Consider the following 20369-nt stretch of genomic DNA (forward strand, 5'->3'; position numbering starts at 1 on the left):
AGCTCTTAATCTGAAGTCTTTTTTAATGCTTTAATTTTGCCACGTACTGTACAGGTACTACGTCAGGGAGACTATCTTGTGGGTGTTGCCTCCAGGATGTAAAAGTTTATACAGTAACAAGAAGGTTCTCCAGGAATTGCATGAGGCTGAATGTTATTATTCCAAGTACACAGTCATTCCCCTATTACACCAACAGAGAATACTGACATGAATAATCAGGGAATACAACCATGAAGACTTACTGCAAGACAACCAAATGTTAATTATTTCTGCTTCAGGAAAATATTTCATTCTGATGTGGATTTCTGCTTCTTTAATATCATAAAAATCCTTGCATTTGATATGGCAACTTATCACATTGTTGAAACATCTCAAAGCATTTCACAGGTTTTACTGGAAAGTGTGCTGACCATTTGCAGGCAATTTGTACTCTGGCCGTGCCATTTGCACATGTACCTCCATTTATCCTCAAACAAGCACGACCACATTTATTAGCCCTATAAAACAATAGTTTCACAATCCCAATAAAAATCATGAAGTGACGCTGGGTAAAACTTTAGAAGCTGTAATTGTAACATAAGATTCTATTGTAGTTTGCAAAGGTTTATAATCACATGTGCAGATTTTTACAATCCTTACATTTGGTTATGTTTTTTTCATGGCAGAGACACATCCCAAAACGCTTCACAGGAAATACTGTACAGTGCAGTGACTGTGTGTTTTGTTGGCGACTGTGTCACCGTTAAAAGCATATGAAGGAATCGGGAGCAAGTCATAATTTCTGCACAAACTGTTTCTATGGCCAAGTCCTAACTATTGCAGGCTGGAATATAAATGTTTTCCTGATTTCACATTCCCTAATCTAACATTACTGATGTGGACATGAAACTGCTTCGAGTAACTATCTAAAGATTTTGAAAGCCTTCAAAGACCATCATGTAAAATTGCTTGTGGGCATTCTTTGCCATCCTTATTAGAATGCAAATTTTAAAGTTTTACATTCAGAATATAATCAGCTACAAATTCAGAATATAATCAGTTAAAAGTTTGTTACATTTTAAAGAAAATAATATTGTTAAAAAAACAAGAAAGAAAAATTCAGGAATTTACCAGCTACTAAGTATGAGAATAACCTTACCTTCCCTTGTTTGCAGCTGGTGAGCTGGGTTCAGAGTTTCCACTTATATTGCTTCCAGTATCTGACACCGGGGTTCTGGTCTGTGGTCTTCTACCAGCTGCTGACAGAGGTTTGTTCACTGCACCCAGTACAGTAGCAGGTTTAGGCTAAAAAACAGATTCATGTACCCATAAATTAAGCATGTTTTATATATTGGACATTCGAATAAATTGGATGAAACCCAGGTGCTGAATTCCTACAGCAGATATATGCTACAAATGCAGAATTTGTTGAAAGTTTCTGTTAATTTTCTGGTGGTAAGACAGGTTTTTCTTCTATTTTTAAATGAAAATTTTAAAATAAACTACAGGATACTCCAGTGCTGCAGTAAAGGCATAGAATAAGGTACCAGGAATCCCAATTCTGAAGAGATCAAGTAATAGAATGAATTAAATTAGTTTCATTTAAAAAAGTTTTAACATTTTTAAGACTGTTCCAAACAAGGTTTGGTCATCAAAATATTGGCTGGTCTCGTTTTCAAAAAATATCCACATTTTTTATATTTATAGACTTATAATCTCAATTTATTTATAATGTGACAAACATATGGTGGCTTCAAATGTGTCAGAATACAAATAATTTTTTAACAAAATATTCCAAATGACAACAGCACAGTGTTACAAAATCCACTGACTGCAAAACAGTCGTGTTAAAATAAGGCCAGTAGATCAGAGGTGCCCAATCCATTTGCCCAGAATGATAAAAGCAGGGTTTGGCAGGTTACAAAAATGATATAACCAAACTCCTGATTGTAATTTGCTGACATGGTTCCACAGCACAACATTGGTACAAAACAGGATTGTTCCAGTCCTAACAGACAAACCTGCAAATATAATTTTGTTTATAAAAAGGTTTGTAAAATTGAGTCCCTTTTGGTTTAGCAATTCTCTATTTGTTGAAGGCGGGCAGGAGAGTTGCCAGTGAGTTACATGTTTTTTCACCATCCTTCTGGCATTAAATAATGTTCCGTTCCTGAAGTTCTTGCTGGTTAGGCAGATGGAAGAGGCTCTCTGTCCAGAACTCACATAGTTCTGGCCTGAACATATTGTTTCAATTGGGAAGAATTGCATTTTTATATGGCGCTTATAAACTGATAAATCTCAAAGCACATTACACTAATTATGCTCAGGTACAGTGACTTTTAAGTGATTAATTCAATCAGACTTTGCAGTTCAACATAAGTCCCAAATCGGAAGATGGAACAGATCCTTGAAGTGCAAAGCATTGTGGACTCTCAAACCAAGGCAAAACTCAAGGGACAAATTATTAAATTGCTTTCTGCTTAATCACTCATTATTTATATTATTTTGATCTCTCCAGAACCCTGGCTAGGAATCACTTCTGGTATACATTATTAAGCACTGCTTGCGTTATCATGTTTTATTTCAGAAGGATGCTGAAAATTTTCAGAGTTGCAGCATTGTTAGGTAGGTGAACAATATAGTGATGATCATAAAAATACACTTGGCCCAACAAACTTCTGATCAAGGGAAATACCCCGAAGCAGTTTTTCTTTCAGATACTGATTGATCAACTGCTCAGTACTGGCATCTTCTGTGCTTTTTTTTAAAAAAAAGCATTGGATTCTAACATTTAGTTCCAGTAAGAAAATCAACTTTCCTTTTTTATTATTTACGATTAGAGTTTCTCTGAATTTAATACTCAAGTTTTGAACATAAAAAAATTACTATGAAAAAGCAAGAGAAGAGTTAAAATAGATGTTGGAAACTTATCAGGGTTCCACTTGGAGAATAACTGCAGGTAAGATTTGTCAGCGCCTTGGGACGTCCACCCGACGTGAAAGGCGCTCTATAAATGCAATCTTGTTGTTGTTCTTGTTGTTATCTTTGCATCCCTTCAGGGTAAAGTGCAGCAACTGATGTACCTACTATACAGTATTATCACAAGAACAGCAAGGGGTAGGAACTACAGCTGTAAGGCTTGGCAAAGGGGAATCCCTATTTATTCCCAGAAAGTTCAAGAGTTACTGGCAGGATGAGATGTTAACAATTCATCCACCTGCCGTGAATTTTGGCTGGTTTGCTCTTTTTACAAATAATACAATTCAAAATGTTCAGTTTTTGTATGACAAAAACTTTGTAGGTGGAGTTATGCCTTAACTCCCCATGCACCCTAACATTGATTTTCATCAAGAGATACTGGAGGTTGTGGATGAGAAAGCGGAAATTGCTCAAGCATTAACTCAAGCACTTTTAATCTATCAGTTACTGATCTGATTTACTGCAATTTTCCCAACTGCTACGTAGTTGCCTCAGTACTGTTTAGAGCTAATAGATTGTTTCATTTAGTGTGGCAAGGGGAAGAGATATATATATTATATATATATTAGGAATTAAAGAGCAAATAAGATTAGCCTGCAAAAAATCCTTATTAGGTTTCTATAATCTTGTATAATAAACCTTTTAAAAATCTTACCTTCCCTGTGAGTAATAATGTCTTTGCTTCATCTGACAAGTAGGACTTGCTATTGCAGGAATCCTAAACAAAGATACAATGATTGAAAGAAATTTACTTTCTCGTGAGGTTAGGAAAAAAACATAGAATAGCAAGAGAAAATTTGCATTCTCCTCATTTCCCTGCTATACGTGTACAAGCAATTTCCCCTAGCTCCTCCTCACTGCAAGTATTATTCCTAGCCTGTGGAAGATAAGCAGGAGACTTGAGTTGGCTGCTAAGTAATGGAAGAGGCAGGTAATTAGCTCTTCATTTCCCACCTCTGTTTATAAGTATCCTAAGGAATTGCTGTGCCTGCATGGTATCACTGTATTTGGCATCACATTAGGCACACAAACACTACCTCACTTATGCACAAATAAAAACGTAATCAGATAAGGAAGGAATAATCGCAGAATTTTTTTTGTCAGCCAGTGTTTATCCGGTATGGAGCGCACATATTCAACCAGGAAGGATGCATACTGTTTATCTAATCTGACTTTAGGTTTAGGTTGGCAAGAGCCATGGCTTGGGGCCACCAGAGGTAGCACTAGGATGCAGTTCTTGTAGTCAATATATTTTGCTTTGATATTTGCCCATATTTTGCTTTGATATTAACTTCACTGGACAGCAAAATAGTTTACAACTGTAGATTTACCTGCACTTGCAGAGAATAGGGCACAGCTGGGGATCGAAAAATCCCTTCATGCCCTGGCACCTCCCTACCTCTCCAACCTGCTTACTCCCCACTCCATTAACTGCTACCTCGACTCACCTGGCTCTGACCTCAAGCTTGTTCTTCATACCTCCGTTCCATCATCAGCGGCAATGCTTACAGCTACTACTCCTGGAAACTTTGGAATTATCTCCCTCAATCCCTCCACCTTGCCCCCTCCTTCCATATTTTCAGATCATGCCTGAAGACCTTCCTCTTCGACTGTGCTTACGGTTACCTCCTCCCTTCCCCCGATTTGGAATCAGGCTCCACCACCGTTAAGAGCCCTGATACGGTACCCCACGTGAAGGGCGCTATATAAATGCAAGTTGTTGTTGGACCTTCCCTAAACAATTGATTTACCAAACACTCATTGTTCAGGTTTTTGCCTGAAGGATGGCCACTTAAGTGGGTGTTCTGGAAGGTTACTAGGTGCTGTAAAGGAAACGGAGGGATAAATCCAAGAGAAAACCTAGGGGAAAAATATATTGAATGTGACCCCTTTCAAAACACCTAGTATCTTGCAAGAATACTTAATAAAGTAGGAAAAACAAATTACTTTATCGGGTGGTGTGAAGAATTTTGTTGGGAGCACTGGGTCCTTTGGAGAGTCCAAGTTATATGTTGTACTTTTGCTGGTAATGACAGTGAGTGCCACGTCACATACTATGTAGAGTTTCTGTGAAACAAACAAGACAAATTTAAGCAAAAAGGATGTCATAAAATGTGTCTGTTATATTGTATAATTGAAACAAAGCATGATTCCATTTTCAACACATTCACATCAGGTAATGGTAAACAGAAAAAAAAACTTGCCTCAGATTTGTCGTATAGATTTAGGCAATGAAATCTTTCCTCCTAATTTGTTCAGCCTTTCCATAGGGACAGGATTATACCAACATACATCGAAAAATGTAATAGCATAGTTTTGTAAGTCTAAAATTGATCACTGTGTTCGTACAATTCACTGAATTTAGTTATTTGCCTGAACTAACATTCATACCTGTGATACAAGACTGATACTGTAAAACTATCCGTGGTTTATAAAGCTGCATATGTGAACTTTAGCCAGAGAAATTAAAACATTTAGAGAAAACAAATTTTACATTTTACTGTATTAACGTTAGCACTCGATTGCTTATAGCTTCAAGCAGCATGGTCCAACAGGCAGCCCGTGGTCTACAACCAGGACGGCGCATGATTTTGTCAGGCCCGCAAACCGTTTTCGACCTTGTTGCTTTACCTCTCTTCTGGTTGGTCCCCAGGAGGCAGTGCGGAGAATGACAGGAAGAGGGGCGAAGTGGGAGGCATCCACCCTCGCCCCTCTCCTCCCCTAACTTTCGCGCTTCTTCAAGCAACTCAGTGAGACACAGCGAGCAGCAGGAGTATTTTGCAATTGTAAATTACAAAACTATGAGTCTCAGTAGAAAACACAAGGGAAATAGAGGATTTCAGTGTAAGTGGGAAGTGGATTATTTGTTTATTGAAAGTAATGGAAAACCTTAGTGCCTTGTTTGCTTGCACGTCATATATGGTTTGAAGGAGCTCAGAGTTAGTTTTGCAATTATGGATTAATTTGTTTTGGTTTTGTTGAGCATTCTCTGTAGGGACCTCCATATGCCAAGTTAATATCTTGCGTTTTGACTTTAATACATTAAAAAAAATTGTTACATATATTTCCTTTGAGGTGATCATTATTAAGTAATTTACACAATTTAAAACGTAGGATTTCTGTTTAATTCTTATACAAGTGCAAAACAATAACCAAAACTAAGGCAAGGAGAGGATGAGAGCAATGGTCAGAATACAAATAGTGATAAAGATAACATAAATACTGCAGAAGAAAAAAGGTAATAGGAAGTTACCACAAAAGGTGTAACAAGTCAAAAAGTGTGAGAAGAACATCGTCAGGGCATACAGGCATGTTGAGGACAGTTACCCAAATGAGAGCATAAGAAATAAAACAAGTGAATTAGAAGCACAAATTCAGCTTAAAGGGTATTATAATAATAATAATCCTTGCATTTGATATAGCGCTTTTCACGCCTTCTAGACGTATGATGTGGTAGCCATTACAGAAACCTGGTTATAAGCTGGGAAGGATTGGGAGCTAAATATTCCAGGCTATAAAATCTTTAGAAAAGACAGGGACATTGGAAAAGGAGAAGGAGCAGCAATATTAATAAAAGACACTATTACAGCAGTGGAAAGGAAAGATTTCAGTAAGGTCGAAAAGGTTGTGGAAACACTGTGGGTAGAATTAAGGAACAGCAAATGAGGTAAGACTCTGTTGGGAGTAGTCTACAACCCTCCAGAGAGTTGTGATGTAGTGGGGAAATGTATAAACACGGAGATCAGGGAAGCACGTAGCAAAAGCAGGAAATTGGAAATGCCAAGATAATATAATCCTTGCATTTGATATAGCGCTTTTCACGTCGGGAGGACGTCCCAAAGCGCTTCACAGAACACACTGTCAGGTGAATTGACTATATTTGTGGGCGAACGCGGCAGCCAATTGCGCACAGCAATGTCCCACAAACAGTCGTAGATTGAAAATGACCAATTTATTATTGGTTTTGGTTTTGGAGGGATTATTATTAGGCGTGTGGAGTAAGGAAACTTGCCCAAGGTTTCGCCCTGACCTGCCTGGAATTGAACTTGCAAAGCAAGTGCTCTAACCACTGAGCTACAGGACTCCACAAAGATAAGTTGAGTTACAGATCAGCCATGATCTAATTGAATGTGGAACGGGCTTGAAGGGCTGATTGGACTATTCCTGTTCCTACTTTCCTATGTCACCCAAAAGTTGGACCACCCTGGGATCAACCCATCAGCACAAGTCATTTCAATCTTGAGTTATTTTCTGAAGATAACACTGTAATATAACAAATGATTCAGTTCTTAGCTATCACAGTATTCCATTTCCAAAATGCATTTCTCTCACCTCATTCATTTTGCAATCATCTGGTGCTTGAGCATCCTTGGTCTGTTTGATGTTCTCCACCATTTTTCTTATAAAAGCATGGCTATTGTTTTCATTTTTTGTCATTAAAACTTCCAACATGAACCACAGGCATCTTATCAGATACAGTAAAAAAAAAAGTTGCATTAAGAAGTGAAAAGGTAAGGCATTAAAAATAAAGGAGGGTTTTACCAATGGCCAACAGGTTTTTGGGGGGATATTGGTTCAAAAGACATGCAAGGACAATTTAAGCAATGCAGAATTACATTACTTACTCTTTGATGTCACGTAGCTGCTCAATATCTTGCGTTTTTGTAAAATCTGGGTCATGGGCAAGTAGATGAACTGTGTATGGGACTACGTATTCAGGCAAGAGAGACAGCAGCTTCTCTAAATAACAGACAAAGCATTGAAAATTAGGACATCAGTGTGTGCAAATTGACTGCCACATTCACCTAGAAATACACAGCCATTACTGTGTTTTTCAAAAGATTAATTAAATTCTGGATATAAATTAACATTAATGGTGCCAGTTACAAAGTAAATACAAACTAAATAAACTAGAATTTCACATTTCTGCAGATCTTTTCGTGTTTGGAAGATAGGTAACAAATAACAGTATGATAAAAAAAATCTTCCAGTCACTGCTTGAAAGTCTATTCAGGAGTGTGGAGACTGTGATTTGTATTTTATTGCTCTGATGTAGCACTTGACAGATTTAGGTTGAATTGTTAGTGCAATTAAAGTGAAAGCCAGTGCTATGACTCATAAACAAGGCTTCTGTTTTTCAGGGTTTAAATTTTTTTTCGGGATTTATTTTTACTTGATTCTAAGCATTTTTGAGTTCTAAATCCAGATGTGTATATTAGCTTGTTAGCAAATTTACTCAAAGACCATAAACTGTACATCAAAGAAGTTTCTTATTTGATATGTGAACATTATGCCACGCCCCTCTTCCCAAATATGACACTGACGCAACAGTATCTTGACAAATCTTCCACAGGAATTTCAAATATTTGGAATAAACAGGTAATACTAACCATGAGCCATTGGGTTTTGCTTGATATACTCCCTCCGTATACTGATATTTTTAAGGAGACACTGTCTGGCATGTGCTCTTCGCTCCTTTACAGGGTCCTTGGCACATAGTGCAAACACTGCCATATACTCCAATGGAAGTAATAATTTCCCCAGGGCCTTGTGTAGTTTCAGAGCAAATATCTGCCTCACCTGGTAACACTCATCCTGCAACAGCAGAAGTACTATATGAACAAAATATCATCATGTTGATATAAACAATTACATTGGTCACAAATGCTCAGTAATCATTTCACAGGCAGATATAATGCAATGGTGATAGTGTAATGATAGTCTCTAACATATAATCTAATTCACCGAATAGTTTAAATTTCACAGTGGGGGAGAGAAGAAACCGGTTAAAAAAATCGAGGAGACAAAACAAAACTGAAAAGGATCATGATAGTAGATGCAAAATAATGCCAAGAAATCTTAAAGGACCTGAAGAGAGTTCAAAATGAAAACAAATGAGTACTTTATGCATGGTTTTTAAATCGGGTGGAAAGGGAATGGAGAAAGGGAAGCAGAAAAAGAGGAAGAACAATAACAATATGCCAGCCAAAACCCGTTGTATGAGCTCCACGAATTTGACATCAGCAAGGCAGAATTTCTGGAGGGGGAACGAAAACCTTTGACGTTGTGCCCCAGAGTACTAAATGAAACAAATGGATGAGATATGTGGAACACTAATAGACATTTTCAGGGAGTTAAACAAATAATGAAGAGGTAATATAGTAACCCTTGGTTTTGGTATAACACCTATAACATCAAAACATCTCAAAGTGATTTACAAAAACTACTGTCATGTGTCATGATTATTAATAGACAAACAATTTGCATACAGCAATGTCCCTAAAACAGCCAGGAGATGAATGACCAGTTTATCTGGAGAATTGCTGGTCAGGACACTGGGCGAAACTCTTCTTCGACAGTACCATGGGATCTTTAATGTATATGAGGACAAAAAAGTGCGATTTAACGTCTCACCTGAAGGGCAGCACCTCCAACCATACAGTGCTCTCCCAAAATTGTAATGGAGTTCAAAATTCCAGGTACTAATAAACTGGAAACAAGAAAATAACTGGAACCTCTTTGGAGCCTGCTGTTCCTAATATATACAAATGATCTGGACTCATACTCAGTGCAAATCAAGTTCAATACAGATAATAAAAGATACAACACATAGGAAGTAAAAATAGGAGGAACTTGTAAGTCCTAAACATGATAGAGACTAATAAGGGGCAGTTGAAAGAGGCTGAAAAGTGTTAGTTGATTGTCACATACTTCACTGTGCTCTTTCTTGGTCAGCTGGGTGTCTGATATATATATGGAACTTGTCACCTTGCTAAGAGTATCCAAATCAGACGGAGTTCCACCTAAACATGGAAATTTCCCTATGCCTGGAATGGAATGTCCACTCTGTCCCACGAGGGTCACATCCCACTTATCTGATTTCACAGAGTATTAGGCGCAGGTTGATAAGAGCCAAGGCTTGGGGACCCCAGAGTGTGCGGTGTGGTGTACTGCTGGTTTAATCAGATGAAACCGCAAAGCTTGCTAACGAGAGTGTTGTTTGGCAGAGCTTTAGATTAAAGTGTTAATAGGAGCTGAGTGAGAAGAATCCCTGACTAGTCTGCCCCTCCAAGTCCTGGCAATGAGCCAGGCTGTCTTCAGCTTGCGGACCCACCTGGCTCAGGAACTAGTCAACCAAGACCGCTACAGAAGACTGACTTGATTCCAATATTCTGTTGCCCAGCACATCATCCAGGAGTGAGCTCAGATTCAAGGAGATCTTGCTTACCACCACCTCCCCTCACCTGGTAATTTAAATCAGGTGAGACAGCATTAAGTAAGGCAAACAGGATGCCAGGCTTCATTAGCAAATTAGTTGTGTACTCAAAAAGTAACATTAAGCCATGCAGGGCTATGGTTAGGCTGTATCTGGAGTACCATGTACAGTTCTGGTTGCAGTGATATGGGGATACAGAATATTGGAATCAATTCAGTACTCCATTGCTGTCTTGTTTGACTAGTTCCTGAGCCAAGTGGGTCCAATGCAGGGAGGTGGAGGTGCTCAGTGCCTCGAGGTAGTGCAGAGGAAGGTAAAGAGGCAAATTTTCAGTGTTAAGAGCTTGGAGGAATGATTGCATCATCATCTTGGGCTCAAGGTTATCTAATCTAAGGTGAAGAGATACATCAGTTGAAGTATACAAGACATTTAATGGGATAGAGAAAGTAAACTTGGAACAATAATTCAGATATAATAAGGTAACAGACAAGTGGGCACAGGTTCTGAAGAGCAAGTTCAGGAGAGACATCTGAAAATATTTTTCTTGTACAAAGAGGCGAAACAACAACAACATTACATTTGTATAGCGCCTTTCACATCGGGAGGATGTCCCAAGGTGCTGGACAGTGTATAGCATTTCAGACCCGAGCTGGGGTCAGGGGGGAGAAGGGAGGGGAAGGGGGGTGACCAATGGTATGGTCGAAGAGGAGGGTTTTGAGGCGGGACTTGAAGGAGGCTAAGGAGGGAGTGAGGCGGAGTGATTGGGATGGAGTTCCAGAGGTTGGGGGCAGAGTGGCTGAAGGCTCTAAAATAGATTAATTAGGAAAGATGACTGAGGAGAGGATACTGGACTAATTTAACAGCTTGTTTGCTCTAATAGAAAGATGGTAGGATGGTTTTGTTAAAGGAAGACATCAAATGTCTTTCTTCATCCGAACCAATCCTGCGATCAATTGATATTATGGTGTTCTATCCACTGACGAAGCCTACCCACAAAAGCTGGATGCAGTAATTCCTCAGATTTTAATGATTCAAATCATTAAATAACTTTCTGCTCAATTTAAGAGACATTCACCTTATAAAAAAAGAATTTTTTGGAGCAGCTGTTATTTAATTCATCCTGTACTACAGATCTGAAAATACAATTACAGAACGTTTAATTATCAATTTATCAATCTGCCAAATGACATAAATCAGTCAATAAGCCACCTGCATGCTGCAGTAAAGGAACTGTATACTGTTAAAAGAAATTGAATTCTATAATGTTTGTTTATCATTACATCTCCCCTTGTCTCGTTATACAGAAATGTTTGTTGTGAACCACAAGGTGCATCAATACATTAGAATTGAATGAGAAACATTGCTGTACACAAATTTGACTAAAAAATACAGTAATTACAATTTAGAATAAATCCTGTGAAGTGTTTTGAGATGTCCTCCCGATGTGAAAGGCGCTATGTCAAAATCAAGGATTAGAATTCTATAAGAATGGAAGAATGAAAAAGAAACATCGAAACTGAGTGGATAAAATTAATATATACGTACATTAATAACAAGTGCACAAAGCTGGAACTGCTCTGGGGTGATAATTTCATGGTAACAAGGTTCTTGTGCAAGTTTAAGTATGGCACATCCTGCAGCCAACCGTAACCGAGACATATCAGATTTACTGGAAAACAGAAAAAAGGGTCAACTTTCAAATCAAAATTACGTAAACATTTCTTAAGTAACATAATATTGCAACCTGTAATAAGCTAATGGAGGATAAGATACACAAAACCAAAAGAAGAGTAAATTACTTACCATGTAATCCTTACTCTTCTAATAAAAGGTCCCCTCCACACACATCGATATTGTCTCACGCAGCATGTCTGAACAGGACAAAGAGAGGAAATCAGGTCTCTCTGTTCCTCTTTATATTCTTCAGATCATGTTCTCATTGAAAATGTGTCCGTCTTTGACGTTACTGGGGGATTTTTTGTTTGATTTTGACTAACTCCAATAAACAAATGCTTTTGTGAGGGGCAAGTACCAATGCGTGTATGTGCAACTGGAGGAGACATTTCATTTGAAGAATGAATACAAGGCAAATAATTTACTTTTCCACCACATTCTCAGGTTTCCTTCGCACATATATGAGCAAACCACAGGGAGTACATCCTCCAAAAAGTGCCAAATTCAAAGCCTAAATTGACAAGTATAAGCAGCCGACAGTACCACTAGAGAAAAAAAATGCAGATGGTACATAAAATAAGTGTTTGAAGTGAACGTGTCATCGAGATATCTCAAAACAAAAACATGTAAAAATCTGCTTAGAAATTCTAGTGGAATAAACATCAAGATTAGCAGAGACAGCTATAATATAGCCAAAGTAACACCACTCCGAAGGCAGATGTTTGATGAGGAAACTCTACGGCTTTGAACAACAGCTACTGGAAGGCATTACCTGGAGTCCGAGTTTGCAAAAACACGACAGTACATCCAGGTCTTGGAATACAACTTGAATGGTTTGCAGAAACGTAAGCAGCTACTGCTCAAGCTCTGCACTTCCAACTGGTGGAACCATCGTTCATTGGGTAGGGATGTGTGTCCGAGCAGTGGACAGGAAAATGGTGGCAATCCTCACGCATTTCACGTCGAGCCGTATTGCCCTTCAAGAAGCTTGCAGGGATTTCCTGATATCTACCATTCTCCTAGTGAGGGCTCAAACCCATGCTCGTCGAATGTCAAACTGGTGACCGTCCTTCGAAAGGGTAAACTGGGTCTCTTTGAAGTTGAATTGGCTCCAAGGTGACATGTTTGGCGACGGAATGTCAGAACCCTCTGCGGCGGTCTAGTTCAGTTCCTGAGCTGGGCAGGTCCACAATACTCCAGGGCACCTCTGGCAGCCCACCAGCCTGGTTCATCGGCAGGACTTGGAAGGGCAGATCAGTCACTGGGCACAAGGATTCTTTGGTTTTAGCTGGTTAGATTCCAGTAGTAAACTAACACTCTGGGGTCCCTGTAGCCAACCTGCAACTTATACTCTCTGGAATTAGGTAAGTATAAGCTTTGTCTCTCCAGGGAGAGAGTGTGTATTCCATTCCAATAAATATCTCAGGAATTTCATCGAATGGGTGCAATGCATGGGTTGTTTTTGGTCTGGATTTTCTTAAGCATTATGATCTGTTTCCAAATATGTCAAACACTGACTGACCAAAACAAAACTATAGCATAGAACAGAATTTGTTATAACCTACCAATGATTTTTATTTAAATATACAAACCATTTTCCATTAGAATGTATTAATAGTTTGCATATCTGACACTTTTGAAGATTTTAATGCTGGATGGATGAATTTTTAGCTGGTTTGTGCTTAGATGTCTGTGCAACATAGGACTCATGGAGTCCTATAGCTCAGTGGTTAGAGCACTCGCTTTGCAAGTGAGAGACCTGAGTTCAATTCCAGGCAGAGGGCGAAACCTTGGGCAAGTTTCCTTACTCCACACGCCTAATAATAATCCCTCCAAAACCAAAAACAATAATAAATTGGTCATTTTCAATCTACGACTGTTTGTGGGACATTGCTGTGCGCAATTGGCTGCCGCTTTCGCCCACAAATATACAGTCAATTCACTTTGCAGTGTGTTCTGTGAAGCGCTTTGGGACGTCCTCCCGACGTGAAAAGCGCTATATCAAATGAAAGGATTAAAACAGGAAATACAGTCTGTGTATGTGAATGTGGAAATAACCTGAGAACGAAGTACAATTTTTAGTTGCACAAAATTTCACAGGTTTCACACCTCACAAATGATTTACAATTGGTGTGGCCTGCTTCAATTCATGAATGCAGCTTAAGTGTTGCATTCCAAGGAACAATCTTCCAAATGAGGGAACAAAGAATGGGGGTAGGGGAAGAAGGATACATTCTGCGCTTACGTGGTGACCTTGAGGCACCAAAAGCATGAAAAGACATTTCTGAGCAGTTCTCTTTATTAAGATGACATCAATTTGTATTTGCAAGTGAACCAGTCTTCTGCTTTTATTTTATCATGTTGACTATTTAATTATTATAATAGATTACAGAGAATAATTCTATGCAAAATTACCTTATCTTTTTCTGTTCAGTTAAATCACCCTCACTAACGAGCATTGCTGATAATAGCCGCAGCGTGGAATTGGCAGATTTAGATTGGTTGTTCTTCATCCCTAACAGCCACCGCACCAACAGCTTAATGGCCTGAACCTACAAAGAAAAGTAGAAATGCACATGCACAGAAAATTTTGAACGTTCATTTTTGCACCAACGGGAATGTAAGCATTAACAAAAACAAAATTACATTTGTAAAGCGCCTTTCACATTGGGAGCACATCCCAAGGCCCTGGATAGTCAGTGTTATGAACCTGAGCTGGGGGTCGGGATGGGGGAGGGCAGGGTGGGAAGCAGGATGATTGAAAGCACAGTTGAAGAGGAGAGTCTTGAGATGGGTCTCAAAGGGAGGGGGCGAGATGGAGGGACTGCAGGATGGAATTCTAGAGGGTGAGAGCAGAAGGCTCGCCTGCCAGTAGAGGGTTGGGCAAGGTGAGGGACGTGAAGCAGGCCGGAGCCCGCTGAGCGGAGGGAGCGGACAGGATGGTAGGGGGTTAAGAAGTCACAGAGGTAGGGGCGAGCAAGGCCATGGAGGGCTTTGAAGGTGAGGACCAGGATCTTGAACTGCATCCTCTGAGTGATGGGAAGCCAGTGGAGTCGGATGAGGATTGGGGTGATAGGGGAGGCCGACAAGCAGGGAGTTTGCATAGTCAAGCCTGGATGTTATGAATGCGTGTATGAGGGTTTCGGAGGCCTGCGGTGTGGGACAGTGGCAGAGCCGGACGATGTTGCAGAGGTGGGGGAAGGCAGAGCGGGTCATGGCACAGACGTGGGGTAGAAAGGATAGTTCAGGGTCAACAAGACATCAAGGTTCTGGACTGGCTCAGTGAGGAATGAACATCCTCGGATGGTGATGCTGTCAGGGCCTGAGGTGTGGAGGCGCTGATGGGAGCCAATCAGGAGAGCCTCGGTCTTGTTGACGTTCAACTGAAGAAAGTTAGCTCTCATCCAAGATTTGATGTCTGACAGACACTCTGTTAGGACAGCAGTGGTCCTGGAGTCAAGCGTGGATGCAGAGAGGTGGAAGTTGACCTCATGTCTGCGGATGATGTCACCAAGAGGAAGCATAGATATTGAAGAGGAGGGGACCAAGGACAGAGCCATTAAGGGACAAGAGTTCATCTTAATTTGGTCAAAACAGATCTGTGCAGAAAAAAATACCAACTTCTGAACAATGTTATTGGTACATATTCTATAGAACAGGGATGGCCAACTTGTGGCTCATGTGACTATTTTACACGTTCGTAATGCAGCTCCCAAATTGGTCGTCCATGCTAGAGAAGATTAATTTTGTTTTACTGTTCCATCTTAAAAGTACCTTAGCCAGCACCTCTGGAGAGACTTCCTCATCTGGGGTCCACAATTTGCCATTTTTCCTCCTGCAAACTAACAAAATTACAGATGTTGAGAATTATTATGATCACCAAAAGTTTGGATAAAGAAGCCCCTTCTGCCCATTTGATCTCGTCTCAACCACTCTTCCTGGCTAATCTGTTAATCCTTGCCCTCTTGGTAAGGAAATACTCTCTGGAGTTTGCCCTGAAATTCTGCTTTGCAAACACCTCACCTGTATGATCTTGTTGAGTTTACTTTCTCGATTCAAAATCTTACATTTTTCTCTGAACATCTCCTCTGAAATATCTCTTTTCATGATTGGAATCATAGCTTGATAATGATTCCTAATTCTAACACTGGGAATCATCTGCACTGGCTCCTGTACCTGGGCAGCTTCTTTACGTTGTGCTGACCAGAACGGCAGCACTCTGTCTGACCACAGCACTAGGAGACTTGGATACAATTGTTGGGAATATGAACTCATGTTATTTGGCAATATAGCTCAGCATCCTGATCACCTCATTTATGTTTGCCTCGCAATGTTCTGACATTGTGAGTGATGAACCAACTAATACCCTTAAGATTACTTCAGCTTCCCCTTGGGCTATTCTGTCCTACATGGAGTACCTTGCATTTGTTTGTCTGATCATCAATTGTCAATCACTGGCCCATGTGCATAGCCTATGAAGCTCTCTTTGTATGACCTTTGCTGCCTTCTCTGATTCCACAGTTGCCCCCAACTTATCTGCAAATATAAGCACTTTATGTTGGGTCTGAGTACCTAGGTCATTAATGTATATAAGGAACAGGAGGGGTCCCTTCCACAGGCTCTAAAGGCACCCCACTTAATTCCTTCCCCTCATTTTGACCCATCTCCCCTCTACTTTCTTCCAGTCAGCTAATTTCAAATTCTTATCAATATCTCGCCTTTGATCCCCAGTGAAATCAGTTTGTGAAAGTTTTTTGCATGATACTTCATCAAACTCCTTTTGGAAGCTTAAGTACATTTATGTCATACACCAGTCACTTTGGTAGTCACTTACGCAAAAAAAGTCTGAGGATGGATAGATAAGATCTACCCATTCTGAATCTGTACTGGCTATCTTATTAATTATTAACTTATTAACTCATTAATTATTAATTCATTAATTATTATTAACTTATTAATTATTTTTATTTATACACAAATAATCTTCCATTTTCTTTCTGATGAAATATTCTTTTTTTTTAACTCCATTTTTTAAAATTATTGAGGTCAGGCTAACAATAGATTACATAGAAAAAATATTTTCTCAGTAAAATACATAATCAGATAATGGTAACAACCTATCCTGATAGATTACTTCATGTACAGTATATGATTGCTCCTTAGTATTATAAACAATATGCCGTTTGCATTACATAGTACACATGATATTTTTAATATTGTTTATTCCTTTTTTTCTTAGAAACCAATTGCTGTGCACAACATCTTAACATACCCGGTCGTTCATAAGCAAATCTTTGACAATAAAGTTTGCAACCACCGACTTCATTGGAGAGGCAAACTGGTCTGGGGCCAACATGGCAATGTGCCCTAAGGAGACGAGCGGTGTTATCAGCTGTTCAGGTGCATCAGCATTCAGATTTTTGCTGAGTGGCTAGAGGAAACAAAGTGATTACAAAGAGAATACATAACTGGCTCAACACAATAGCACAGAACTATAATTTCTTGTTAAAAGTGCTATTCTCAGGTTTGTGGTTTAAAGTGTCCAATAAGTAATACTGTGGATCAATTTTTATAGAAATGAATGCTGTCCTTCAACTAAATGAAAGCAGACACAACCAATTAAATTCAAGTAAGGCCAAATAGATACCACACTGAATGAACAATACACTAGATTTTGTGTTGAATGTACAGAAGCTCTAACTTCAAGCTTGAAGAATTTGTTTTTAATTTGAATTGACATTAGAAATCTAGTTGGCAAAATTTAAATGCGTTCTCCAGTTACCACTATCAGGGATTGGCAATAAATGCCAGCATTGCCCACATTCCTAAATAAGTTTAAAAATCAAGGGTCAACATCACTGAGACAGAAGGGTAAAAAATATCCTGGCTGTTTGCTGACTGCTATATTTTGCTGTCTGGGGCCACCTGGACAAATCTTCCCTGAGGTTAGCCTGAACACATGTTCCGCAGATATCAAGGAAAGTTCTGGCTAAAATATTCATTTTCCATTTTTTTTAAAGAACTGTGCAATTGTTTGTTATCTTGCCATCAGGGCTTTCAAATCCAACTCAGAATTGGCTTTTTGGGGGCAGGTTTTCCCATTTGTAGCATGGCTACTATTTGAAGGAATACATAGCAGTATCTGTACTCTGGGAAGAGCAAAATGGATAGAAACAAAGAAATCTACAGCGCAGAAGGCGACCATTCGGCTTCAATCCCACTGCTCCTCTCTATCCCCAGACCCCTTCAAGCCCCTCTTTCTTATGCCTATTTACTTCTCCCTTGAAAGCTAAAAAATAGAATCACTTTATCTCAAGAACATTATAGCTCATTTAAGTAAGATTATGGAGCAGGAAAAACTGATGTATAAAACTAAATAATAATAATTCTTGCATTTGATATTGCAACTTAATGTGTCATCGAGATATTGCAAAACTAAAGATTTATATTTTGAGATTGCCAATGGACCCCTGTGATTAGAGGTTGCATTCCTCATCTCTTTCGCAATCCTGGGATTTTAATGCCCCAAATTGTACCTTGTGCAGGACGCATGCAGTTGTTCTCTGCGCTAGCGGGGTACCTCAGAGAGTGTCCCTCCTCGGGGAAGGCGCTCACCTGCTCCCGTCGGCTTTCCCTCGTGGAAACGTGCGGCCCACTTCCCGTGGAGTCGGAAGACCCACCCTCCTCTTCTACCTGGGCTCGGCCTTTATACAATCCCGAAACCCCAGGATTCTCTTAAACAAATCCCGGGATTTTGGGAGCAACATTACCACATGAGATCCTAGGATCGGGATTGCAGCCCCTATTCATGACAAATTCTGTTGGTTTGCATGACCTTAGAAGTACATCCTTCCATCAATGAAAAAATTAAAAGTATTAGATTACGAATGCCCCTTCCTTTTGTTTTTATAACTTCACATTAAAGAACAAATCAGTTTCAGCAAACAGAAAACAACTAACAGATAATTCAGATACCTCAAAGATCTGTGCCAGCTGTACTTCTTTATTTGTGAAGATGGCGTGAATGCAGTGAACAGCTTGCTTGGCTTGGCGAGGTGTACCTCTCTTTGCTTTCTGATGCAGGATTGGAATAAGTGAACTGTTTGAAAAACAAAAGATCAATTTTACTGAATCGTTATAGAGATGGTTGTAAATGCCTTGCAAAGTTTTAAGTGCTTTGGGTATGTTAACTTTTCTTGCATTACTGAATTCTCTTCCCTTACAGTCAAGATTACATACATTTTGTACTGGTGGTCTTATTTTTTAAATGTAGTTTTATTCAAATAAATAAGACTCAAGAAAGTTCTTAGATTCAATTGCCAGAGGTAAACACCCAACAAGTGGACTGGATACTCAGGAATAAATGAGTCAGGATTTCTGCTCTTGATAAATATAATTTCTGCTGATGCTGGACAAGGACAGGATTGGGCTCCACTTCAATGCCCCCTTTCCCATCCTCTCCACCTCCCATGGTTGCTAACCTACCAGCACTCACAAGCTAGGTTTGTTAAGAATGAGCCAGATATACCATGCCTGAGAAATTGGGACCCTAGTACTGTTTTCCTCAAGAAAAGATGAAAGGATGTGAAGAAATGGTCTCCACATCTGCACAGAAAGGAAAACATTAGTACAAAGAATTAACTGGATTTTTAAAATCAATTTACTGTGAATTTTGAGGGAATTCTGACAATAATCTTTTCTTGGTGCGAGGGCAGAGAAACTCCCACCATCAATGACATGAAAAAGGTTCCATAACCAAGGCTTAGTTATATATGGAAGTTAATTTCCCTTTCTGTATGAGTTTTATTTACTGATGAATGAGAGATATCTTTAAAATGTTAAAAGGGTTACATTGTTTCAATGTATAATTATATAGAAACTGCTTTAAAAATCTAAAAATGCTATGCAGAAATGCTATGCCAGCATCTTCTTGACAATGGAGAGAGAATGTAAAAATTCTACCAAATCAGCGTATTATTATCTTTAAATACAGGAACTATTGGCTATATTGTTTTGAAATCATAGCCAATAGTTCATGTATCTAAAGATTATAATACACTGATTTGGTAGAACGTTTATATTCTCTCCCCGATGTTTTTAATATAAATTAAATCAGATTTTGTAAATAATGATACTGCCATATAAAAGTTATATTTACAAAATCTTTCAAATCAATTGATATTCCAATGAAGCAGAACAGTGTTCCCTTAGAATTTTTGTACATATGGAATTTGAATGTCCAGAAAATTCTTCCTACTGGGTACTTACGAACGAATCTGTGGGAGATCAGTTTCTATTTTATGTCCAGTGTTTCTGAAGATTTGAATGGCAGCCTCTGCTACTTTATCATCCTCCATCTTCAAACACTGCAAGAGTGATTCATACGTCTCTGAAGAGTGGAAGGAGGTGGGATGTGTGAATGACAAAACCTGCAGCACAGAAATGGAAAGGAAGGAGAAATACAAAGGTGACCTTTTTTAAATATTATATTTTCATTTTGAAAGACAACCTTATACCCAAC

General features: G+C 39.1%; 1 protein-coding gene across 1 annotated transcript in view; it reads right to left on the bottom strand.

Moving 5' to 3' along the window:
* Positions 1–1134: 1134 nt before the first annotated feature.
* The window catches only part of pds5a (PDS5 cohesin associated factor A), an 81607-nt gene continuing 62372 nt past the window's right edge, over positions 1135–20369 (bottom strand). The window contains exons 18-29 of the mRNA XM_042340190.1: positions 20117–20277; positions 18824–18947; positions 17117–17279; positions 15623–15690; positions 14264–14400; positions 11720–11843; positions 8349–8553; positions 7584–7698; positions 7291–7423; positions 4906–5025; positions 3614–3676; positions 1135–1284 (exon numbers count right to left, since the gene is read on the bottom strand). Of these exons, the coding sequence (XP_042196124.1) occupies positions 1135–1284; positions 3614–3676; positions 4906–5025; positions 7291–7423; positions 7584–7698; positions 8349–8553; positions 11720–11843; positions 14264–14400; positions 15623–15690; positions 17117–17279; positions 18824–18947; positions 20117–20277 (1563 nt within the window). The remainder of the gene's footprint in view (positions 1285–3613; positions 3677–4905; positions 5026–7290; positions 7424–7583; positions 7699–8348; positions 8554–11719; positions 11844–14263; positions 14401–15622; positions 15691–17116; positions 17280–18823; positions 18948–20116; positions 20278–20369) is intronic.

Source organism: Callorhinchus milii, unplaced genomic scaffold, assembly GCF_018977255.1.
Source record: "Callorhinchus milii isolate IMCB2004 unplaced genomic scaffold, IMCB_Cmil_1.0 Scaffold1, whole genome shotgun sequence".
In the NCBI taxonomy this organism is placed as follows: Eukaryota; Metazoa; Chordata; class Chondrichthyes; order Chimaeriformes; family Callorhinchidae; genus Callorhinchus; species Callorhinchus milii.